Source organism: Lacerta agilis, chromosome 3 (assembly GCF_009819535.1).
Source record: "Lacerta agilis isolate rLacAgi1 chromosome 3, rLacAgi1.pri, whole genome shotgun sequence".
In the NCBI taxonomy this organism is placed as follows: Eukaryota; Metazoa; Chordata; class Lepidosauria; order Squamata; family Lacertidae; genus Lacerta; species Lacerta agilis.
The window spans coordinates 56,408,201-56,434,329 of NC_046314.1; the positions used below are offsets into that span (position 1 = coordinate 56,408,201).

Consider the following 26,129-nt stretch of genomic DNA (forward strand, 5'->3'; position numbering starts at 1 on the left):
AATGAGACCTCCGGGTATAGGATGGTGTATAAATTCAAATAATAATAATAATAATAATAACAACAACAACAACAACAACAACAACAATAATAATAATAATATAGGTGATTTTCAGTTACCTATATTTGTTTCAAAAGATTCACTGCTGACAGTTTTGTGTACATTTGCTTTTTACATTATTTGTGGATTTCAGCTATGTTTCGCCTACAATTTTATGTGTAACCTGCTTGGAGGGTTCTTTGATTAAGTGGTTTGTAAGTTTTCTAAATAGATAAATGGGTAGTAATCCACTATGTTTTACTCAGAGCTGAGCCAGCTAAGTTAGTCATGTTCTTGAACTTGGATGGGCCTCCTCTGAGTGAAGCCTAGATGAATACCACCCATTATTGTTATTTTAACGACAACCACCCCTTTCTTTAAGCTGAGGAGCAGCCATCTTGAGCTGAGAGGCTGTGGGGCTGGGTTCTCATTTTCTAACCCCAGCCTCTCCCTGCTCCTTTATTTATTATTGAGATTTATTATCCATCCTTCCGTCAGAAGACCCAGGGCTGGTTGCATAATATGACAAGTAGAAGGAAAACCGCAAGAAAAAAACAACAATGGAGCATGTCACAACGGCAAATGGAGCATGTCATATGGCAAATCAGTATGACGCAGGGAGTGGGAGAGGCATCTTCTCACCTCCACCCTTCACAAGGCTGAGCAAAGAGGTGTGACTGACCTGCAAAAGCTTGCAGTTGAAAAGGGAGGGGGGACTAGACCCAGAGAAAACAAAACGCTCACATTCTGGCTAACGGGAAATGAGCTATGAAAAGTATTTTTTACAAGCAAGGGGCCTTGGGGAAGGGCTGTAGCTCAGTGGTAGAGCATCTCCTTTGCACACAGAAGATCCAAGGTTTAATCCCTACCATCTCCAGGAAGGGGTGAGAAAGACCCTTTCCCTGAAACTCTGGGGAGATGTAAATACTGTAGTCAATACTGAGCTAGATGGACCAATGATCCGACTCAGTGTAAGGCAGCTTCCAATGTCCCTAATAGTTTTAAAAGAGGTGTGCATGCTCTGTGTTTTGCATATATGTCATATTATGTCACGGTTATCATTTACATGCACACGAAAGCTCATACCAAGAACAAACTTAGTTGGTCTCTAAGGTGCTACTGGAAGGAATTTTTTATTTTATTTTACATTTACAAAGTACCATTTGTTGCAGAAACATGTGGGACCCATTCAAAGTACATGAGAGCTGCTTATCCAACCAAAACCTTCGTAAACCACTATACGATTGCCACTGTAAGTACTTTTTTTTGCCTTTTATTGTCACCATTACTTCTGCTATGTTGCTATTGTTTTAAAAGCTAGGTGCTTTATTTCATTTCTAAAAATGTTTATATCCCACCTTTCTGCTCTTAACAAACACACAGTGAACAACATTAGATTCCCACCAAACCGTAATAATGATCTAACAAGAATCTAAAATGACAGCAAAGCAGAAGAAAGTAAACACCAGCTTCTTCATTCTCAAAAGGTCCACCTAAAGAAAACAGATCTGCTTTGGTACTAGAATGGTAGCCCATTTGATGAGAGGTGCAAGCAGGACATAGGAATATGTGTTTGGCACAGGTGATTGACGCCCCTCCTTATCTCCTTTCACTCCTGTGTCTCTAGAGCCTTAGGCTGCATGCACAGCATACATTTAAAGCACACACACACCAGGAATCCTGGGAACTATAGTTTCTTAAGGGTGCTGGGAATTCTAGCTCTGTGAGCTTCCAAGGATTTTTGTGTGTGCGGGTGCATATACAGCCTAGGGCTTTAATTCTAGGCAGGCTTACTTTTTGTTTAGTCGTTTAGTCATGTCCGACTCTTCGTGACCCCATGGACCAGAGCATGCCAGGCACTCCTGTCTTCCGCTGCCTCCCGCAGTTTGGCCAAACTCATGTTAGTAGCTTCGAGAACACTGTCCAACCATCTCATCCTCTGTTGTCCTTCTCCTTGTGCCCTAATCTTTCCCAACACCAGGGTTTTTTTCCAGGGAGTCTTCTCTTCTCATGAGGAGGCTTACTAGTCATTTAGAAAACTGTAGTACAGACTCCTGAAGAAACATTCACAGGACTTCACAGTTAAAGCTCTCTTTTGCAAAATGATAGTTAGGAGGAAATAAGGAGTGATTAAGCCATGCATGTATCAGGTAACAACCTCACTTCTGTTTGTTGAAAGCAGTAGGTTGAAACCAAAAGTTGCTGCTAGGTAGATTATTTCAGTTCAGCCAGCCAGCCAACCATGCCCTTTTCTGTGATGTATCATTCCACCTCCTGTCTCACCCAATTCCCCAGTCCTGTTGCCCCACCTGTTCTGTTCACGCAAGGCTGTTTTCGTGGGTTTCTCTCACCTCGGCTTGCTGTTGTTGCTTTAGTTCTAAAAAGCTTCTGCAAGCCTGCTGACAGGTCCCTCTAGTGTTTCAAGAGTGCAGTTTTGGCTACATAGAGATGGGACAGCTAAATTCCTTGTTAGTGGACAATAAATGTTAAAAAGAAATTAGACATCGGGGTTGACATTAGCAGCACTAACATCTAGTGGTGCAATCCAATGTACATAGCAAGGCACAGAGTACACTCACTTTGTGTTTTCTTTCCCCAGGGCTTGTATCCAGAATCCCATGGCATCATTGACAACAATATGTACGATGTAAAATTAAACGAGAACTTTTCACTTTCTTCAGATACCAGGAATAATCCTGCATGGTGGGGTGGTCAGCCTGTAAGTGCCGTTTGCTGTTTCTTGATTTGCTCCTCACTTTCCATGTGAATGAGGTGGACAGGTGGATAGATAGATAAAAGTGCTTTCTCTCATACAGTGGCTCCAGTCCTTCTTGGATGGACAAGCCCAGCAAGGGATGCTGGGGAACTCCTGTTCAATGCCCTGGCCAGTGTGAAGCCATAATTTGGCACCCCCACCTCTCGTCTTCCATTCTACAACATAGTTGTGCTGCCCACTGTAGCACCCTGAAGCTCTGTAACCAGTCACACTCTCCTAAATCTGCCTCTGCCCTGGCCATTAGCCTCTGGTATCCCTCGGGGTCCTATCCTGTCCCCATGCTATTTAACATTGACATGAAGCTGCTGGAAAAGGTTGCCTAGGGATTGGGGGTTCGGTGCCACCAATATGCAGATGACACCAAACTCTATCTCTCCTTTCCATCTCAATCTGAGGAAGCTGTTTCAGTGTTAAACCAGTGTCTGGTGTCAGTAATGGACTGGATGAGGATGAACAAATGGAGGCTTAATCTAGGCAAGATACAGGTTATCCTGATCAGTCAAAGGCTGATTGAGAATTAGGGATCCAATTTGTGCTGGATTGCATTACACTCAAGTTCACAGTTTAGGTGCACTCCTGGATTCAAGCCTGAGCCTAGATGCTCAGGTTTTGGTTGTGGCCAGCAGTACATTGGCAGATTTTAAAACTAGTGTGCCATCTGCACCCATTCCTAAAGATGTCTGATCTGACTTACATGCCTTAGTTCCATCCCATTTGGATTACAGTAACATGCTGTGCATGGGGATGCCTTTGGAAAGTGTTTGGAAGCTTCAGTCCAAAAGGCTGATGAGATTTGTGACTGGAGCTGGTTACAGGCAGAGCAGACACTTCCTGTGACTACTTGTCCATTTCCTGGCACAATTCCAAGTGCTGGTTATATTTAGCTTGGGTCCAGGCTATCTGAAGAACTGTATCTCCATATATGAGCTTGCCCAAACTTTGAGATAAATCACTAAATGTGCCTTCTATGCCATCGTCTCCTCCTCCTCCTCTTCACTGCCTGCCTTTGGGGACATTTGTGGGAGGTACAAAAATGTATCAAATTGGGCAAGAAAAATAAAATATTATTCCAAGGCTCTATGGTGCTTCTGTAGCCTTGCAAACAGTTTGCTTCACCTCAGACCATTCAGATCCTGGATTGGGTAGTTCAAGGGAATGTTTGCCTTTGACTCATCTGCCATTGGAGGGGAATGTGTAGACCTAGTAGCTTGCACACTCGAAGTCCACATAGGATAAAATAGTTTTGTTTAAATGATTGAGATTGAACCAACATTGCAACCCCTTAATGACAAGCAGTTCCCTAGCAAAGGTGCTTCTTCAAAAAAGACTTTGTGTCTCACATTTATTAGCATGATTTTAGCATGTTGATTGGGGTTCCCTCAAGACATTGGGGAATGGAGAGTTTTAAATGAGTTTGTGCTATTAAAATGAAGATCTGTCTATGTTTCAGATACTGAATCTGTGTATCTTCTTGCAGATTTGGCATACAGCAATGTTTCAAGGGTTGAAAGCTGGCACCTACTATTGGCCTGGATCCGACGCAAAAATCAATGGAACATACCCTAATATCTATAAGGTGTACAACAAGTAAGTTGGAGTTTAAAAAAAAGAAAAAGAAATTTTTGTTGTTGCTATATCCTACCTTTTCCCCTGACAGGGACTCAAGACATCTTGCAGCTAAAATTTCATTTCATTCTATTTATCTATTGAAGGTGTTGTACATGATCCTTTCCCTCACATATATTTTCTTTACAACATTCCTTTGAGGTAAGGAGGCTGAGAGACTGTAATTGGCTCAAGGTGACAGCTGTATATTTCGTGTGCATGCACACTTCTTCAGATACACTGAAACAGAAGTCACCAGATCCTTAAATATAGTGAGGGAGTGGGGAGGGGTATTGCTCAGAAGGGTGGTGGGAATGGGTGATCAGCTGATAGGTGTGGAAAACCTGTTAGCTGATCACCCATTCCCACCACCCTTCTGAGCAATACCCCTCCCCACTCCCTCACTATATTTAAGGATCTGGTGACTTCTGTTTCAGTGTATCTGAAGAAGTGTGCATGCACACGAAAGCTCATACCAGGAACAAACTCAGTTGGTCTCTAAGGTGCTACTAGAAAGAATTTTCGATTTTGTTTTGACTATGGCAGACCAACACGGCTACCCACCTGTAGCTGTATATTTGTATACGACATATATGTGAACGGGAGAAGCTTCCTCATGTAGAATAGAATGTCCCTATTTTCATGTGAGAAACATTGGGGGGGGGGGCATGACATCTAGACACCACAAGTTCCCCATACCTGGTCTGCATCATTGTTCTGTTGCAGAATAAATTACCCTGATGGCTGAATAATAACAATAATTATTATTCTTTGCAGGTCAGTTCCATTTGAACAAAGAGTTACAGAGCTGCTGAAGTGGTTTGAACTCCCGCAATCTGAAAGGTAACAGTTTAGGAAGCTTTTGGCAGTGCTTTTGTTCTTGTGAAATGTTTATCAAGCCTATTTATTATATACAGTACTAAGGGACACGGGTGGTGCTGTGGGCTAATCCACTGAGCCCTGGGCTTGCTGATCAGAAGGTCGGCGGTTCAAATCCCTACAATGGGGTGACCTCCTGTTGCTCAGTTCCTGCTCCCGCCAGCCTAGCAGTTCTAAAGCACATCAAAGTGCAAGTAGATAAATACTGTAGGTACCACTCTGGCAGGAACGTAAATGGTGTTTCCGTGCGCTGCTCTGGTTCGCCAGAAGTGGTTTAGTCATGCTAGCCACATGACCGGGAAGCTGTCTGCAGACAAACGCCGGCTTCCTCGGCCAGTAAAGCAAGATGAGCGCCACAGCTCCAGAGTCATCTGCGACTGGACTTAACTGTCAGGGTTCCCTTTACCTTTACCTTTAAGGATCTTTTGCCAGGATGTGTGTGTGTTTTCTGCAACCTTTCTTTTTACCTAGGTTTTATCTGGAGGGTTTTCGGTATTTGTCACCTCATTTTTGGACAGGGTGTGATTTGTTAGATCTGTCTGGATGTATTCTGTTTTGGTTAATATATTTCATTTTAATGTTTTGTACTACTTTTGCAAGGCAGCCATCCATCTGGTGGCTTTCTGTTCTAAAAAAAGTTTAACCTCATGCACATTTTTGCACCTTCCTTTGAGTGGAGGCTGGCCAAGATTCCTTTCCATGCAGTCACAATGCATTTTTCTTTTGAACTCTAGGCCTGATTTCTATACATTGTACATTGAGGAACCTGACTCAGCAGGACATGCATATGGACCAGTTCATGGTGAAGTAAGTTTTTCTTTTTCCGGTCCTATAAGCCATAAATAAACATGTAAAATACACAAACCACAAACCACAGTCATGTGACACAGCTTGCAATGTGGTTAAGTAGAGCACCAGCTAGGAACCGATGAGATTCCTGCATCACAGAGGGTTGGACTAGATGACCCTCCAGGTCCCTCCCAATTCTACAGTTCTATGATTCTATGAACTAATGTATTTTACACACTCCATCATCCAATCTCAGAGCACAGACGATAAGGGTGTAAGCAGACAAAGTGGATGTAAGCATCATAATCTAGTTATACTGGAGTGGGTTGGGGGTTTTCCAACAGAAAACAGGTATGGGGATGAAATTAGGCTACTCTCCCTCTACTCCATTGTCCCAATCAGGATTGGGGCTCTGCATGACTGTAGCATGAGAGCAGTACCTGGAGATTGTTACAGTATATTATAGTTCACTGTGCATCCTAAAAGGATTATGTAATATTGATGAAAATATACATTTTGTTCTGATAAACCCAATACATGAGAATCCTTGAATATGAATGAATTGATGTACTAAATGGGACTCCAGTTCAAAAATACCTTTAAAAACACCAGGAGGCTATAGAAAAAAATCATTTAAAAGCATGTTTGTTCTGTTTTATCCCATATACTATTGTGGTATACTTGATCTTGAACACACTTTAAAGGGGAAACACCATTGAAATCTTTTCTCCTTTTGTTTTAGACAGTTAAAGCCTTACAAAAGGCAGACGAGACCATGGGAATGTTAATGGAAGGCCTAAGACAAAGAAACTTGGACAATTGTGTGAATATCATACTTGTGGCTGATCATGGTATGACTGTTTTGTTCTTCCATGCCAGGGTCAGTGCTATCATTAGGCAGGGTGAGGAAACCACCTCAGGCAACAGGTGCCTGAGGAGGGAAGGATAGCAAGATGCGATCAGAGGACAGAGCTGTACATTCCTTGTGGTCTGCCTGAACCCCCTAACCTTAGTCTACAGCTCACAGGGGTGCTGGGGGATGCTGTCCTATCACTAGTGTTGAAGTAAGATTCTCGTCTGGTTGCTTTTGCTCAGGGAATGGGCAGGGTGAGCAGGATGCTATCCTGCCCTTTGCCTCAGTCAACAAAATATCTTGGGCCAGCCCCGTTTTTGTCTCAGTATAGACCATGGGCCGGATGCGGCCCAATTGCCTTCTCAATCCGGCCCGCAGATGGTCTGGGAATCAGCGTGGTTTTACATGAGTAGAATGTGTCCTTTTATTTAAAATGCATCTCTGGGTTATTTATGGGACATAGGAATTCGTTCATCCCCCCCCCCCAAAATATAGTCCGGCCCACCACATGGTCTGAGGGACGGTGGAGTGGCCCACGGCTGAAAAAGTTTGCTGACCCCTGGTATAGGGATTTATTGATATTGCAAATTAATAATAATAATAATAATAATAATAATAATAATAATAACTGCTCCCCACATCTAATGGGGGGGTGACTTTTGTGTGGTCGTGCACAGCCCCCGGATCCCAGTGCAGCTCCTGGTAGTTCGGGTTGGCTTCACCCACCCCAGCCTAGATACCTGGAGGTCTCCACCTACCTCAGCCAACTGCTCAATCCCGCCCGGGGAGGCGTTGCCGGGGGGGGGGGGGTCGGCCAAGTAAGGGGAGGGACCGCCCTGCCCATACAACAGAAGGTGAATCTTACCTGTGAAGCGTCAGTTGGCTCCCACCCTGCCCTCCCTCAGTTAAGTCTTCTTTTGCTGCTTAACCTCTTCTCCACAGGCAAGTGGGCACTGCTATGTCATGGTCGCTGTTGAAGGGCTGGAAAGAAATTTTCCTGCATTGGCAGGTTTTGCCTTTCCTGTAGCAAAACATCACAACTTTGGTGGTTTCAGGCCTTGGGCGGAATCCTTTAGTCTATCTTCCTAGATGGGGGGGGGGGGAATGAAGCGGTGACCCACGCCCCCCCTTGTGGTGGTGATTGCAGGGTTCCCCGTTAAAGGGGTATTGAGGGGAGGCATTGGCCATACACTGAGAGGTTGTCATTGCTCTCTTCTGTGACGGCGGCGAAACGGGGGGGGGGGGGGGCTCTCTGCTTGAACATATATTCTCCTGAGCCAGCCCAATCCCCACACATTCTGGATAACCCTGATGTCTCCCAGATCCCTGGCTGGGGACTGGGAAGGATAAACACCCAATGCCTGAGCCAAGGTCTCCCTACATCTGAAACTTAATAAAGTTGTCGCCAATTTTAATCCCACAGCATGTTGTCTTGAATCATTATTCTGCTTGGGGGTGGCCTGGGGTTGGGGGGACTCCGCCTGTCCACGCAATAATAAATTTATTATTTATTACCCACCCATCTGGCTGGGTTTCCATGTGGCGGCTCCCAAAAGAATATTAAAACAGAACAAAACATCAAATTTTAAAATCTTCTCTAACAGGGCTGCCTTCAGATGTCTTCTAAAAGTTAGATAGTTGTTTATTTCCTTGACATCAGATGGGAGGGCGTTCCACAGGGCAGACGCCACCACTGAGAAGGCCCTCTGCCTGGTTCCCTGTAACCTCACTTCTCGCAGTGAGAGAACCACCAGAAGCCCCTTGGCACTGGATCTCAGTGTCTGGGCTGAATGATGGGGGTGGAGACTCTCATTCAGGTATACTGGACCGAGGCCGTTTAGGGCTTTAAAGGTCAGCACCAACACTTTGAATTGTGCTCGGAAACGTACTGGAAGCCAATGTAGGTCTTTAAGGACCGGTGTTATATGGTCTTGGCGGCCACTCCCAATATTTGTTGAATAGTTTAACTGTCTCTTCTCTTTCCTTAGGCATGGATCAGACATTCTGTGAGCAGATGGAATCTATGACAGATTATTTTGAGGACGTTAATTTTTATATGTATGAGGGGCCGGCACCTCGTATTCGATCAAGGAATATTCCAGATGACTTCTTCTCATGTAAGCTTTGAACATAGGATGATAGATCCGTAGACCATCTAGCACAAACGCCTGCAGACCATCTAGCACAAACCCCTGCTCAGAACAGGAAATCTAGAGCATCTTCAGCAGATGGCTGCCATCCATTGCTGAAAATACCAAAAGGAGTCAGGGAGAACTCAACATCCCTCTGGGTCATCCTTTGCCAACCCAGTACCCAGATGTTTTGTGCTACAATTCCCATCAGCCCTATAGCATAACTGCCAGCTGGCTGAAATCTACTCTGCCAATGCTGCTCTCTGGATGCAGCCCAATAGATAAGTCTGGAACCAACTGTAGCACAGTGCCAGTGGCGGAGGAACCCTCTCCGGCAGCTGGGGCAGCGCAGCCCATATGGATTGTGCATGTGCGGCATCCCGCGTGTGCACACTCTATATGGAATGCCACACATGCGCAGTCTGTATGGAATGCCACACATGCACAGCAGCTGTACAGGCTGCCGAGTAAGCAGCACCCCATACTGAGTGTGCATGTGCGTCAGCCCATACGGACGCCGTGCAAGCGGCATCCTGTACAGACTGTGCTCTCCCTCAGCTGCTCTACAGCTGGGGCGAGGCAGGGGCCATCTTCTCACTCCTCCCAGAGTGTCATCTGGGCTGCACCGCCTCCTCCGCCCCCCTTCCTATGCCCCTGCACAGTGCCCCCAGTTCCCATTTCATAGCATCAGTCCAGGAGGATACCATGGTCAATGGTACCAGAAGCTGCAGAGAAATCAAGGAGCAGAAGCAAAGTCATGCTTTCTCATCCCCACTCCCTGTAAAAGTCACCCATCAGGGCAAAAAAAGCATGACCCAGTCCCAAAGCCAGGCTTGAACCCAGATTGGGTTCTTTAATTCTTACAAAATGTCAAAATGGATTAAAGGGGTTGTATAATTATACAGTGGTATCTTGGGTTACAAGGAGAAGGGGACGACAGAGGATGAGATGGTTGGACAGTGTTCTCGAAGCTACTAACATGAGTTTGGCCAAACTGCGAGAGGCAGTGAAGGATAGGCGTGCCTGGCGTGCTCTGGTCCATGGGGTCACGAAGAGTCGGACACGACTGAACAACAACAACAAATCTTGGGTTACAGACGCTTCAGGTTACAGACTCCGCTAACCCAGAAATAGTGCCTCAGGTTAAGAATTTTGCTTCAGGATGAGAACAAAAATCGTGCGGCGGCAGTGGGAGGCTCCATTAGCTAAAGTGGTACCTCAGGTTAAGAACAGTTTCAGGTTAAGAACGGACCTCCGGAACGAATTAAGTTCGTATCGAGAGGTACCACTGTATGTAATTTTGAATCCAGAGTCTAATGTTTTGATTTTCTTCCAAACAGTTGATTCAGCAGGCATTGTTAAAAATCTTACGGTGAGTAAGCATTTTATCTCTCATTTTCCTTGTAGCTTTAGTAAGAAAACAGCAAGTATATTATTATTATTATTATTATTATTATTATTATTATTATTATTATTATTAAGTACATTTGTATATTGTACATTGTGAATTGCCCTGAGATCTATGGATGAAGGGTGCTTCATCCATAGATTTCAGGGCAGTTCACAATGTTGCTGAAGCATTTTCCCCAAAGTGTAATTTCTGCAGTAGACTCATGTTGTTTTCTTTGGCAGATGTGGTACAGGTAATGTGCTATATCAATATATAGATCACAATTTTTTAATAGGGGTTAGGATAAATAATTTTAAATGTGCAAATACTGGTATATATCAATTAAGGTAGCATCCTAACTTTGTTCTGTGGAACACAGCCATTAATTTCTGTTAGGAAAATCAGCACACTGTCATCTGTAAGAACTTTTGTGACTCCTGTCTGGTGTTTTTATGAAGGAATTACAGCATACGCTTTCTTCTCTGTGGTTAGAAGTATCTATTTGTGTCTTTGTGTTCTGCAATGTGAAGATCTCACAAGTTCACTTTTCCAATTTCAGTGCCGAAATCCCAACCAGCACTTCAAAGCCTACTTGACTCCAAATTTGCCAAAGCGATTGCACTATGTTAACAATATCCGTATTGACAAAGTTCACCTTATGATGCAGCGGCAGTGGTTGGGTGTGAGGTATGGCACTGATGGTGACATTATTATTATTATATTATTATTATCATTATCATTTCTATACTGCTTTATATTTTAAGAAAAATCTCAAAGCGGTTTGCAGCATATGAATACATCAATAAAACAATCCAGAATCAAACATTTCTGAAGAATGTCAAATATAAAGTATACAGTCAAAGCAACATAATTAACAGAAAACTAAAATGTTATCTTAAAGATTTCAAAATAAAACATTACAAAGGAGGTCAACTACAGAATCCATATTTAACACTAACAAAGTTAACCAAAAAAAAATCTTAAAACATTTAAAAAACCAACACATTGCTAAATGAAGTCAAATATAAAATGCACATTTAAAACAGCATAATTAAAAAGAGAATAAAATATTACCATAAGCATGACACGGCTGTTAGGCAGGCACAAAAAGATGGGGCAAAAGAATCCAGTAATTAGGGTTTGTTGTCAGGCATAGCGAAGTCCCTACGGTCTCATCGGGAGCCTCTTTGGTAGGGCTGGGTGAGTCTGGGCCCCGCCCCCTAGGCCAGGTGGAATAGATAGTGGTGTGGGCCAGATTTTGAGGTATCATTAAAGGGCAAGTGCTTTATCAATTCATTCAGATTATATCCTTTTTTATATAAAATGTTCTGAGTGGTTTATAAAAAAAATATTTTAAAGGGGTAGAAACTCACCAAAGAAACAGAGTTTCCTTCTGGCACCTACTTGTAGGAGGAGTGTGCAAATTCCCCAGCAGTCCTTCTTTTCACTGTGACCGGGGCCAGTGTCCTTTCTCTCCCTTTTGCAGCCACAGGGAAACAGATCATTTTTTGTCGAACTTCATATCTTGTCACCCCGTGTGCCTCAGTTCTTTAGGCTCCCTTCCTGTAAAAGTGAGCTCAGGGACTGAGATCTTTTCCTTTTCATTCAACCAGGTTTTGTTCTGCTGCCAGGTGAATACCATTTCATTCAGCCAGCCAGTTGAATTGCTTCTAATTTGACTGTTTTTTCTGTTTTTTTTCTGCTCTGCGATTCTATTCTTTCAGTTTAATTTTTTCAGTTTGATTGTTGGGAATATCTCTGTAAGTCACCTTGTGAATGTTAACTTTCTAAATAAATGTAAAATCACATAAACAAATCAAAACAGAAACACACAAAATTCCATATCAATGAACCTCTTGAGAATTCCACCGACTTCCACTGAACTAACATCATGCAGTACTGTGTCAGGCAGAGTTGTCGCATCGTGTCATTGAAGTTTCACAATTCCTGAGAACGTAGATTTCCTTCATTAATATTTCCAAAGAAATAAAATGATAAATGCAATCATAGGGCCATGTGACCTTACATCTGGACATTTCAGCTTAGCTTTGTCAGAATGCAGTTAGGATAAACCAAACTATGTCAGATCCCAGAGGGCCTGTCCCATCTGGATTTTGCAAGTACAGTGGTACCTTGGTTCTCAAACTTAATCCGTTCCGGAAGTCCGTTCCAAAACCAAAGCGTTCTAAAACAAGGCGCGCTTTCCCACAGAAAGTAGTGCAAAATGGATTAATCCATTCCATGCTTTCAAAAACAACCCCTAAAACAGCAATTTAACATGAATTTTACTCTCTAATGAGACCATCGATCCACAAAATGAAAGCAATAAACAATGTACTGCAGTCACACAATCAATCCATCCATCCATCCATCCATCCATCCATCCATCCATCCATCCATCCATCAGTAGCTCAATTGGGTTCTACACAGTCACAAAAAAAAAAAACAAAAAGTGTCACAAAAACAAAAACACAAAATAAACAGCAAAAATGGACAGACCTCAGCGCAACACTCAAAACAGTTCGGCTTCTGAAAAAAGTTCACAAACCAGAACACTTGCTTCCGGGTTTGCAGTGTTTGGGTTCCAAGTTGTTTGAGTACCAAGGCGTTTGAGAACCAAGGTACCACTGTACATCTGTGAATGTTAGACTCATGGAAGCTTTTCGTCAAACTGCTGATGACACTTCTGATCAAGGCAGAATGCAGACATTTCTGTGTAAAGACAGCAGACTCATCAATACCAGATGCTGGGGATCAGTAACAGAAGAAGGCTATTGAGTTGATTGTGCTGCTTGTTGCATATTCAGAAGTATCTGGCTGGCTACTACCTTTGGAATACGAATAATCCTGAAAGGCAGAGAAGGGGAACTTGTGGCCCTAGCAGCAGCCAGCATGGTCAATGGCTCAGGAATGAGAGTAGCTGTAGTCTAGAAGGGCACAGGTCTGGAAGGGCACAGGTTCCCCTTTCCTTCTGCATGGCAACACCCATGTCTTCATTTCATAATCCTTGATGAATACTGTGATTCTTCCATCTCCCTGCATTAGATCCTAACACGGGCCTTTTAGATTTTAAAATCAGGTGCAGACGTCTGTCCCTGCCACCGCTTTCTACACAATTGTACTGATCTCTTGACACCTCATGCAATTTGAATTTACAATAGCCACACAATTCAAGGAGCGGGGAATAATTTGTTTTAGCATGTGTTCATTGTTCAACCTTGCATATGAAGAATTTCCAAAGTATCAAAAGTGCTTTCAAATATTGGGGGTGTGTGTGTTGGAGTTATGTGCTGAAGTTACTCCAAATCGTTACACAAGATAATTGAGTCAACATAAAATATTTCCAGTAAATGACTCCTGTAGTTTGGCAGTCTTGTTTATTCCATCTTGCCTTCCAAAAGTCGCAGCAGTGAGTAAGCAAAAAATTTCCAGGCAAATGCAGTTATTGTTACCGTAGTCAAAATATTGTAGAATTTCTTTTATGCCTCAAAGGAAAGGAGGAAAATGTGTAAAAAAAGGAAAGGAAAGAAATAGTTCTGAAATATGTAAATGAAGTACACCTTTATAAACCTAAATATTTTTAATACAACAATTTCCAAGACGATTATGAGCAACTCTATGTTTGATGTTGTAGTCATTTTGCTGTAGTTACCCCATTGTTGCAGCAGTGTTTCCCGCTACAAAAACATAAGTGAATAGATACATCCCCTTTCACACCCATCCACATGTGCTTGGGAGCTGGAGTTGGTCCATGGCTCCTTAACATGTGTCCTTGAGATATAAAGATGAGCATCTTTGGTTCTCACTTTTCCTGTTTGCTACTCAAAACCCAGTTGCATCTCTGGTATGCAGACATCATAGCTGCACAAAGTGTAGAGCTACTCCAAAATACAACACTTCTCTGACACACTTACTACAGTAATGGCCTAAGATGTGAAGAGTGCTACTGGTTTATTTGAAATTGTCTCCACATTTCAATGCTTACAGTTTCTAAGGCAGACGACAAGTTTAAAACACAAATAAAAACAGCAAAAAAGCAAGAAAATAATACGATGACATAGCACCAGATGAACATCTCTGGTGAGAGTTCCATATGTTTCCCCATCAGCTGCTGCTTTAGTATCATTTTATCTTGGTTAGGTCTTTCTTCTTCCTAGAATAATACCATCCAATCAGAAACCATGCCATTAGTGAATGTGATGATGCCACAGTGCTATTTGGCTATTTGGGGACAGCATCTTCCTGTGTAGGTGGAGTATTTTCATACAATCACCCTTTCGAAACAGAATTATTCACAAAAATTGCTGAAGGGAGTGCCTTTTGACATTGATTGCAAAAATAGCCCCTCTCTAGAGTCAGCTCTTATTTGAAATACTTAATATTTCTTTTTTATGCTTACATGTTAGTTCAACATCTGTCTTTTTTTAGGTCTAAAAACTATAAACGTTGTAGTGGTGGTAACCATGGCTTTGACAATGAGTTCAAAAGTATGCAGGTAAGGTTTTTTTAAAAATAAATAAATAAATAAATGTAGAAAAACCTATTTATCTGTTATTTTCTGTAAGCATTTGCCACAGAATCAACTCCAACATTTCTCATGTCCTGCATAGGTGTTGTGTTACACTAATACATGACTTACAATCCATGGGCCAGAGGGTGTGTTGAGTAGATACACAACCAAAATGTGAAGCGTGTTGTGAGTCCTCTTTGAGGGTAAAGGAACCACTTGAAGGATTATGTCAAATAATAAAACCCTGGGTTGCTTATACACCCAAAATAGTCTAAGCTTGACTGTTAAAGATTGCTTATTTTCTTCTGGAATAAACCTCATGTCTCAAATCAGTAGTTTCTCCCATGCGTGGCTTGAGTCAAACCTTTGCTAAACTAGCTTTATTTTATTGTTTTAAACAAACCTTCTGAAAGCTGTTTAGTAACACCATTTTTATTATGACTACCCAGGCCATCTTTGTGGCACATGGACCAGGATTTAAAGAAAAAACTGAGGTGAAGCCTTTTGAAAACATTGAGGTTTACAATTTAATGTGTGGTGAGTATTAACTAGGTTCTGTCTGTTTTGCCACATATAGTTTTAAGATCGGAGCAAAGTAAACTGAACTCAGTATGCACAGAACATTTAATTGTTACACAAAACGTATCGTACTACTTCAGGACATAATGCAAACATATATGGTGGAGTTCAGACAGGTACCCTGAGGTTATAATCCTTCTTCCTACGTGTGTACTGAGGAACAGAATAGCTGTTCTGTATTTTGTATTATGAAAAGCAGGCATATCCACTGCTCTGACTTCCAGGTTGGGACATCTACAAAGAATGCGACTGCACAGTGGATTCCATGGCCCTTCATCCCATGCGTACATGGTGTGACTCTCTGTATTTAGAAGTATATCACCCTGCCGGTGATGGCGGCCACATTTTTCTTCTTCAGCTTTATGCACAGAGAAAATAGTTCTGCTTAACTCATAAGATGGGAGGGCAGGTTTTGGAAGTCAGCAGTAGGGAGGGAAGCATTTCCACAGCTGAAACTGTGAAGGCATAATCAAAGGAATGTACTGAAATGATACAGCCAACGCTGGAGTGTAGTACTTATGCAGCCCAGCTTTTGGCACAGGCCCAATTCACCCATTAACAGTGCATGTAGTTGTCCCGTAACCATGGCTAGCCCTCATGTTTGGCTAAGGGAACCAACATGGGACAGCAAGATCATGCAGGAAATGACCACATCCAGTAGAAGGAAAAGTACTGGTAGTATTGGCACGACAGCTTTCTTCATGAATGATTCATAGGAATACTACACAGCTGCCTTATAAGGAGCCAGACCATTGGTCCATCTAGCTCAGTATTGTTTACATTGACGGTGGCTTTCCAGAGTTTCAGGCAGGGGACATTCACAACCCTACCTGGATATACCAGATTTTGAACCTAGAACCTTCCTTATGCAAAGCAGATGCTCTAATACTGTACACAGTTACAGCCCTTTCCCAAAAGCACCATGACAATTTTTCATTGAATTTTACGGTGGTAAGGTATAGAGTCTAACCAGAGAAGACACTATAATTTTTCTTCTTCTTCCAATAGCACCTTAAAGGTAAAGACCAACTAAGTTTGTTATTGTTTGAGCTTTTGTGTGCATACACACTTCTTCAGATACACTGAAACAGAGAAGACACTACTATGCCACACAGCACCGTATCAAATTGACCCTAAAAACATTCTAGTCAATAACCCGGTGCATTCTTCTCAAGAACCAAAGTAGCTGGCAAAGATGGCAAAGTTGGGTACTTTAGCAGGAAATCCTCGTGCATTTTTATTAATAGCCAAGTTTACATCACGTAGAGGAAATTAGCTCTTGTTCGAGTTAAGCCTTGGACAGAACCTGCCCCAAAGAAATCTTTCGTGTACAGTGAAAAATAGTCATTTTCCCTTTCTGTGATAGATCTGCTTAAGATTACGCCAGCAGCAAACAATGGTACACATGGTACTTTGAATCACCTACTGAAGGTTCCTTTTTACACTCCATCACCTGCGAAAGAAGAGTCAGCTCCTTCTTTATGCCCCATGAATTCCCCTGCATCACCAGGTGTCTCTGGATGTGTCTGCAGCTTGGTACGTCTGAACAGGATCAGTAACTCCTAACATGGTTAGACGTTCATTTCCTACCCCTCACCCGAAAGCAAGAAGTAGTGATGGCCACCAATTTGGATGGCTTTAAAAGAGGATCAGAAAAAATCACGTAGGATAAAGCTACTAACCACATTGGCTATGGGCTACCTCTGCTGTTCAAAACAGAGGCGAGTGCTGTTGCACTCAGGCCCTTCATATGGGCAGCCCATTGACATCTGATTGGCCACTGTGGATGCTGGGTTAATGACTTTATCCAGCAAGCTCTTTTCATATTCTTGTGGGGTTTTTTTTATTTGAACTTTTCAAATGTGAACTATTTATTTGTGAATCGCCTTTTACATGTGCATCAATGGGATTTCTATACGAAGAATAAGAATCTAAGGATGCCGACACAGGAGTGAAAGCTCCTTCTGTCACTGAAGTTGGGAAGGAAATAATGAAGGAAGGGGGAAATGCAGGTTTCTCTCTCTCTCTCAGGCTTCCTTCTGCAGCAGTGGGTGTTTGGGACTCCTGCAAGGGAAGGGGGAAAGCAGGTTCACAAGGTATAAAGGCAGGAGGTTTTGAAGGGCATGGTGGGTTTGGTATGGGGTGGCTACTTGGTGGGGTTGGCAAGTGAAGCAAGCAATGGCAGCAGTTCCTAGAACAAACATATTTATGGCTGACAATTTCCTTGCACTTTTGTCTGCCTGCTTGTTTTTAGATAACAGATGTAAATGCGATAAATGAAAGATTGAGGCTCACTGATGAAGCACGTGAGTATTGCTGCTGCTCCTTTTCCGTCCATCTGTTACGGCAGCAGAGGGCAGGTGTTGGGGCCCCGGATTAACCGTCTCCTGAACTCCCCTCAAGCAGCTGAATGGTGACAGTGGATAGGGAAATATTTGGGGAGCCTAACCCTTCTCAAAGGTGTTGTTGGACTCCCATCAGCCCCGGCCACCATGGCCATGGCCATGGGTCAGGAATGATGGCCCAACAGTATCTGGAGGGCCACGAGTCTGCCACTCTCCGGGCTATAGGGTAGGGGAGTATGCAAGGAAAGCAGCAGGCATGGAAAAGGCAGAAGCAGAGGGCAAGTTGTTTAGCTGAATGTGAAAGATTAAGTGGTGGATACAATGGTGCAATGGTTACCCCCATGTGTGCCTGTGAAAATAAATCAACTGAATCTCTACAGCATGTAATGTTCAATTGCCCTATGTACAGTTTGATCCGTGCCAGTATATTAAATCCGATAATTCAGTCTATTGCTGATAAGCCAGTTGACCTACGTCTTGCTTGGGTTCTACAAGATGTGGACCCTTACATAACCCTACAGGTTGCTAGATTCCTAACAGCCGTTATTTTGTATAAGAGACGAAATGGGATGTTAGCTGATTAATGAAATTATAAATATGTTTTCCAAAATGAAATTAGTCACTGATTTTAGTTTGATGCTTAAATTTTAACTTTAAAATTTCTCTGAGATATGCTTTTATGGAAATATTAATATTGGTCCTTGTGAGTTGTGTTCTTATTTGCAGCTTTTATGGTGCCGTTGTTTTATTTGATTTGTTTGTTCTGTTTTGTATTGTAAGATGGGCGCAAATGCCGAATAAACATCTATCTCATAGGTTCTGGTGCAGTGGTTAGAGTGCTGGACTAGAACCTGGGAGGCCAGGGTTCAAATTCACACTTGGCCATGAAGTTTGTTGGGTGACATTGGGCCAGTCACTGTCTCTGATTAAATAAGGACAGGGGAAACCATATGCACCATCTTGAATTCATTAGAGAAAAAAGGTGGGATATAAATTGAATAAATAATAAAAATTTGAACCAGAAGCAAGATAAGGTTTGGAGCCAATATACGAGGCAGCATCTTGCCCAAAAATTCAAATCATATTTATAACCATGCTCCCCTTTTCAAATTTATTGAAAAGCAAAGATTCTGAATAAACACACGTATTTCATCATAACTCCGCAAAAATACTGTATTCAGTTGCTGCGCACCCACCAAAGCCACCCCCCCTCCCAGGTCATCACATGAATGTGGAACTCAGTAATTATGGTTTATATTCTAGAGAAGACATCCGAAGCTTCTAATTTGCCTTATGGTAGACCCAAGGTCCTACAGAAAGAGAATACCTATTGCCTCCTTCACCAGAATAAATATGTGAGTGGATACAGCCAAAACATCTGGATGCCACTATGGAGTTCATATACTGTCAACAAACCAGTAAGTTTTCAGATTTATATACCGTGTTTCTCCTAAAATAAGACACCGTCTTATATATATTTTCGCTCAACAAAACACAGTATGGCTTATTTTCAGGGGATGTCTTATTTTAACCGCGTCGCATTGGTACGCTGCATAGCCACGCCTCTCCAGGCTGTTTTAATGGGAGGTACCATGTCACTATGGCTTATTTTCGGGGTATGGCTTATTTTGGGGGAATGGCTTATATTTCGCAAATGCATAGAAATCCTGCTATGGCTTATTTTATGGCTATGTCTTATTTTAGGAGAAACAGGGTACCTTTTGAAGTGCAATGAAAGGCCATACATGGGAAAGGGCTATAGTAAAACTGCTCATTGCAGAAACATCAGGCAGTTGTCACTGTGTTTGTGTGTTTGTAAAATGGGCCAGGCAGCAGCTGTTCAGACCGAGTGGTTGCTGGTCTGCTTTGGGGGAGATGGTACTTAGTGTACAATCAGGGTTTACCAAATTGCCATTAGAAAAGCTGCAGCTTAATGGGAGAGCAACATTCTTTGCATACAAAAGAATGCAATCCATAGACAGGGCAGGGAAACCCCCCAATATGAAACCCCAGAGAACTATTGCTGGCCACCTTGAGAGTCAGGTTAGGTTCTGGGAGACCTGAGTTCAAATCCTGACTTAGCCATGAAAGCTCACTGGGTCACTTTGGGCCAGTCCTTGTGTCTCTGCCTAACCAACCTCTTAGAGTTGTTGTGAGAATGAAATGGGAGGGCGAGAGCCATGCATGCCACGAGCCCCAGTTCACTCAAATACTATAGCAACTGGGCGAGCCAAAACGCCAAGCCCACATGAACTGGCGCTGACAACCTGAGCAGCAGAACTATTGATGCTGCAGTATGTGTACTTTGCTTTTGAGCTAGCAGGGGGAGCACTTCACCACTGGGAAGAAATTCAAAGGGGAGAACAGAGAGGAAATGAGTCACTGCTTGCATCAGGACTCCTCTCCAACCTCCACCCTGGCATCAAGAGTACCGGGTTATTCTGGTAGCTGAGAGAGAAGAGCGGCAAACCCCAGGGAACAGAAGCCGCTTTCCGCAGATGGCAAGCAGCTTCTAATCCTCAATGAAATTGCTGGACTGGAGATTCAGGAGACACAAAAAGCTAGACTTTTTCATACAGTGCATAATTAACTTACTGTGATGGCCTCTAGCTTAGATGGTTATGAAAGAGAATTAGACAAATTCAGGGGAGATGATGTCTATTAGTGTTTTTTAGCTATCAAGGCAACATAGAGCCTCCCTTTTCAGAGGAAGTGTACCACTGAATGCTAGTTGCTGGTGGGACAACAGTGGAAGAAAGTTATTGCCTTCATGTCCTGCATGCATACTTCCAAGAGGAAATGTCTGGCTTGGCCACAGTGGGGAAAAAACATTCACTAGAGCTGATCTTTTCTTATATTCCAGAAGTGGGCAACCTTTGGCCTCTGTCTTGAACAGAATCTTACACCTCTGGTATTCATGAATTAATCTGGTGTGGGTTTACATAGAACAGGGCAGAGGAATCTGTGGCCCTCCAGATGTTGTTGAACTCCAGCTGCCAGCATGGCTAATGGTCCGGGACTATGGGAGCTGGAGTCCAACAACATCTGGAGCGGGACACAGGTTTCTCACCCCTGATACAGAATGAATGTCTACATTAGGAGAGATGCTTAAATAAATACTTAACCTCTCATTTTGAAAATTTATGGCTCAAACTCACGCAAAAGGAACGTGTCTGTTTCTTCTGCTTCTCATCTCTGATAATAATCTCTTAAGGCTTGTTTTTTGGCGCAGGGAAAATGACCTCATTGCAGAGGGAGCTTTTTTTGGCATCCATTTATACTTAGACAGCACAGCAGTTCCACAATGTGAAGCATCTGTTGCCATACTTTAAGGAGACTGTAACTGGGATGGAGTTGCTCCTGGGAGGCCTAAGCCAGCCCAGAAAAGCCAGGTGGCATCATTGTGGTAAACATCAGAACATAAGACCAGAGGCTTGCCTAGTCCAGCCTCTCACACTGCCTAACCACCAGCCTATATATATTATAATATAATATAATATAATATAATATAATATAATATAATATAATATAATATAATATAATATAATATAATATAATATAATATAATATAATATAATATAATATAATATAATATAATATAATATAATATAATATAATATAATTTATTATTTATACCCCACCCATCTGGCTGGGTTTCCCCAGCCACTCTGAGTGGCTTCCAACAAAATGTTAAAATACAATAATCTATTAAACCTTAAAAGCTTCCCTAAACAGGGCTGCTTTCAGGTGTTCCCTAAAAGTCTGGTAGTTGGTTTTCTCTTTGACATCTGGCCTAGTTAAACTGTGGAATTTGCTGCCACAAGGTACAGTGTTGGCCACCAACCTGGATGGCTTTAAAATGAGATTATATGAAGTAATGGTGGATAACGCTATCAGTGACTGCTAGTAGTCATAATGGCTGTGGCCTACCACCAGTACCAGATGAACACCCAAGTAGGGAGAGTGCCAGTGTAGTGGTTAAGTGCAATTTATTCAGAAGAAAGTGCCACAGAGTTCAATAGGATTGCAGCCAATTGTATCATGAGCACAAAGAAAACCCATCTGCCAACTGAAGTTTACGGGAAAATCACACTTCCATACCACCAGCTAACATTCCTCATGCAGTTGTGGCAGTTCCTTATATCCCAGAGGAAGAGCAAAACCAAAGATCAAATGTGACAATGCGTAGAGAGCCAGTGTGGTGTAGTGGTTAAGAGCGGTAGACTCATAATCTGGTGAACCAGGTTTGCGTCTCCGCTCCTCCACATGCAGCTGCTGGGTGACCTTGGGCTAGTCACACATCTTTGAAGTCTCTCAGCCCCACTCACCTCACAGAGTGTTTGTTGTGGGGGAGGAAGGGAAAGGAGAATGTTAGCTGCTTTGAGACTCCTTCAGGTAGTGATAAAGTGGGATATCAAATCCAAACTACTCTTCTTCTTCTTCTTCTTCTTCTTCTTCTTCTTCTTCTTCTTCTTCTTCTTCTTCTTCTGATTCTGTTTGTGGACTTCCCATGGGCACTGGGTTCACCACATAGCTGGACTATAAGAGCCCTTTGGCCTGGACCAGCAGGGCTCTCCTTATGTTCCATGCTCTGAACCTCACAAACAGGGCAGGAAAGCAATTCTTCTGCTATTGTCCACCCCCCCCCCAAATTGGTTTTCAGAAGCACATCTCTGATCTGTGGCAAACAAAACACACAGTGTTCCTACCCAGCCTTTCTGCCTTGGCTCTCCCCTTCCTTCTGATCATTACCAGCACTTGTGAATCAGTGAAGGGACATTGGATCAAATGGGAGGGCTCAGACCTCTGGTCTGCTTTTCTGACATTCTCTGGGAGCACCCTAGAAGTGGTCCAGCAAAAGCAAGTTTGCAGAGGTGGCACCAGAGGCTGCTGAGACCCCCTGCTTTAAACCTATCCAAACCAGATGCTGCTTTGGCAAGCTTCCTGGTTGCACTTTCGCATACATGCAGCTCTGTTTTGGTCCTTATATTCACTACCACAGAAACCATTGCCACAGAGCAGGCAAATGAGATGAGAGTTTGGGCGGGGGTGGGGTGGGGAGTGAAGGCTTTATGGGGCTAAATCCAGCTTGCTTACCAGGGGTTTACTACTCCAGTTTTTAAAAAGCAGCATTTCAATAGTGGTAGTTTTATTTTCAATCCGTTTCCTAGTGATTCCCAACATAGAATTTACTTTCTTTCCACAGCACACATAATGTTTTACCACATCCTGAAGAGGTATTTTTGATGCAAATAGAGTTCAATGTAACTCGATGCCATTTATTTATTTATTTATTTATCTATCTATCTATCTATCAATTCACCAAGCCTGGAAAGAACCATTTGTAGCTCTTCATAGTTCCTTTTTGTCTTTACTATGCTGAATTATTTACATAACTATTATCTGCTAATGTGGCTGTTTCACGGTTTACCCCTAACCTTAGAGACAAGTTAAAAAGCACCAGTCTTAATAGACACTGCCAGGGAAGTCAGATAATTTTTTTGTGTTGTTGTTGTTGTTCAGTCGTTCAGTCGTGTCCGACTCTTCGTGACCCCATGGACCAGAGCACGCCAGGCACGCCTATCCTTCACTGCCTCTCGCAGTTTGGCCAAACTCATGTTCGTAGCTTCGAGAACACTGTCCAACCATCTCATCCTCTGTCGTCCCCTTCTCCTTGTGCCCTCCATCTTTCCCAGCATCAGGGTCTTTTCCAGGGAGTCTTCTCTTCTCATGAGGTGGCCAAAGTACTGGAGCCTCAACTTCAGGATCTGTCCTTCTAGTGAGTACTCAGGGCTGATTTCTTTGAGAATGGATAGGTTTGATCTTCTTGCAGTCCATGGGACTCTCAAGAGTCTCCTCCAGCACCATAATTCAAAAGCATCAATTCTACGGCGATCAGCCTTCTTTATGGTCCAGCTCTCACTTCCGTACATTACTACTAATTTTTTTATGGTTGCCCTTAATGTTTTTAGTGACAATGTAATGTTTTAGCTAGAGAATTTGAAGGGTGTTTTTTTTCCCAACGCAGTGGAGAAAATATTCTAGATAGAGGTTTACATTGCTTTTCATTAGGTATGAAAAAGAAGCCAGCGCTTCTCCAAGTGTGTGAGTGTGTACAAAGAGTTTTAATGCTGCGACATCAATAAAAATGTCATTAGTAAGGCTTTGAATAGATGCTAAAACTTGATGGAGGCCAGTAACTGCTATCTGCCCTTGTTATCTTTCAACAAGATAGAATGGTAGCCTCCAGATATACTAGGTAAAGGGTAAAGGGACCCCTGACTGTTAGGTCCAGTCACGGACGACTCTGGGGTTGTGGCGTTCATCTCGCTTTATTGGCCAAGGGAGCTGGCGTACAGCTTCCAGGTCATGTGGCCAGCATGACTAAGCCGCTTCTGGCGAACCAGAGCAGCACACGGAAATGCGGTTTACCTTCCCACCGGAGCAGTACCTATTTATCTACTTGCACTTTGATGTGCTTTCGAACTGCTAGGTTGGCAGGAGCAGGGACCGAGCAACGGAACCGCCGACCTTCTGATCAGCAAGCCCTAGGCTCTGTGTTTTAAGAAGGCTCACTAGTTATTTTCCAGCTCCTGCTGTGTGGTATTTGTTCTCCTTTTGCAGGCAATGAAATCAAAAGAGGCTTAAAAGGAGATTGACACCATAGGACTCCTCTGGACTACTTGTTTATTCAGCATTCATACTGATTTACTTGTGCAGTGTCAATCATTCATTCATTCATCTCACTAATTCCATTGTATTTCCCTGTCACTTTCCTAACTGCAAAAAGTCTGCTTCTTTTAAAAAGTGGATTAATTGGGCTAGGGTGAGAAAGCCCTTTAAGTCGCTTTAATCATACAAGCCTAAATTTCCAGTATGTGTTTTAATCCCTTCTACGAAATATTGCCAGACTAGAGGTAGCCACAATCAGCTTAGACCTACAAATGGAATCAAAATTATAGCAGAATCTCATGATAGACCAATTTTTTGGTTACATGGAGATGTTTATGCAATCCATTTTGATGAAGAAATACTACCATGAGGTGACATTTTCTGTTATTTTTTGCACAGTTACATATTCTCTATCTATCTGCCTACATCTATTTTGGCCCTTAAGCAACAGGGGCATTGAAGTACCAGTGTTGGCTCAGAAATCCATCCCATTATTATTATTATTATTATTATTATTATTATTGATAGCCAGCATATCCTGAGCTAGTCTCTTCAGGTTATAAAAAGCACTTTGTCATGAGTCAGTGAAATACCAGAGTCAGTAGCCAGATTTCCTGAGGCTGTGATTTAGGGAAAAACTATGATTTTCCCCTCTGACTGTTGGCAAAGTTTCCTGAGGCTGTGATTTAGGGAAAAACTATGATTTTTCCCTCTGACTGTTTGCAAAGTTTATGAAGAAAAACCCACCTCCTGGATAGGAAAGATTTGGTTGTACCGAGTCACCAACCCCTCCTACACACATACACACACTCATTCATTCACTCATAGATTCATTCACTCTTTTGAAAAGAAAGTAAACATCTTTGTGTTGCAGAGTATTGAAATTGTCCTGCAGTGTATGATCTGTAACTGAGCCCCATGTTTTATTTTTTTGTAATGAATGTGGCCTGCCAGACCTCTTAGAATGACCCTCAGGATTCTCCTCAGGCCACCCCAGCACACACTCTGTGCTGGCTCTGCTCTGTGTCATCTTCAAATGTTTTTTCCTGGCTGAGATGTACCCTTGACCCATGATAATGTCTCTTGCTTCCCTGGATCACTCTGTGTGTGTGTGTGTGTGTGAAAACAAAAACAAGAGCCCCATCCATTGCTTTGCCCACTTTCCTTTCTGGTCCCACCCACTTTTTGTTGGCCTATGTCCACCACTGACATGTGGCCCTCAAAAGGCTTGCCTACAAGGAAATTTGATTCATGGGATGCATACCACTTGGTTCCTCAACACTTGGTTGCACTTTAGTTCCACGACTTTTCAGCTGAATGTCAAAAATCACCCCACTGAAAACTGTGGGCATTTGTTGTGGCATTGGACCATATGGAAGTTCTGTCTGTGAAAGTTGCTTCATGTTGGGTCATCACACATGCCACTGATTTCTGGATTGGTACATTCATGTACCAATACATGTACCAATACATCTAGTTGGACGAGATTTTGAAACTGGGCCCATAACTGGTTGGTTTTTTTTAACTGCTGTATAAAGATAAAAAGGGCATTGATGTTTT

At 42.7% G+C, this 26,129-nt stretch overlaps 1 protein-coding gene across 1 annotated transcript in view; it reads left to right on the plus strand.

Annotated features, from left to right (window-relative positions):
* ENPP3 (ectonucleotide pyrophosphatase/phosphodiesterase 3) overlaps positions 1–26,129 on the plus strand; it is a 46,661-nt gene that overhangs the window by 13,238 nt on the left and 7,294 nt on the right. Inside the window, exons 5-18 of the mRNA XM_033143790.1 lie at positions 1,212–1,291; positions 2,639–2,758; positions 4,293–4,402; positions 5,198–5,263; positions 6,034–6,106; positions 6,831–6,939; positions 8,930–9,058; positions 10,414–10,445; positions 11,023–11,150; positions 14,892–14,958; positions 15,423–15,510; positions 16,919–17,088; positions 17,807–17,858; positions 19,161–19,315. Coding sequence (XP_032999681.1) covers positions 1,212–1,291; positions 2,639–2,758; positions 4,293–4,402; positions 5,198–5,263; positions 6,034–6,106; positions 6,831–6,939; positions 8,930–9,058; positions 10,414–10,445; positions 11,023–11,150; positions 14,892–14,958; positions 15,423–15,510; positions 16,919–17,088; positions 17,807–17,858; positions 19,161–19,315 — 1,379 coding nt within the window. The remainder of the gene's footprint in view (positions 1–1,211; positions 1,292–2,638; positions 2,759–4,292; positions 4,403–5,197; positions 5,264–6,033; positions 6,107–6,830; positions 6,940–8,929; positions 9,059–10,413; positions 10,446–11,022; positions 11,151–14,891; positions 14,959–15,422; positions 15,511–16,918; positions 17,089–17,806; positions 17,859–19,160; positions 19,316–26,129) is intronic.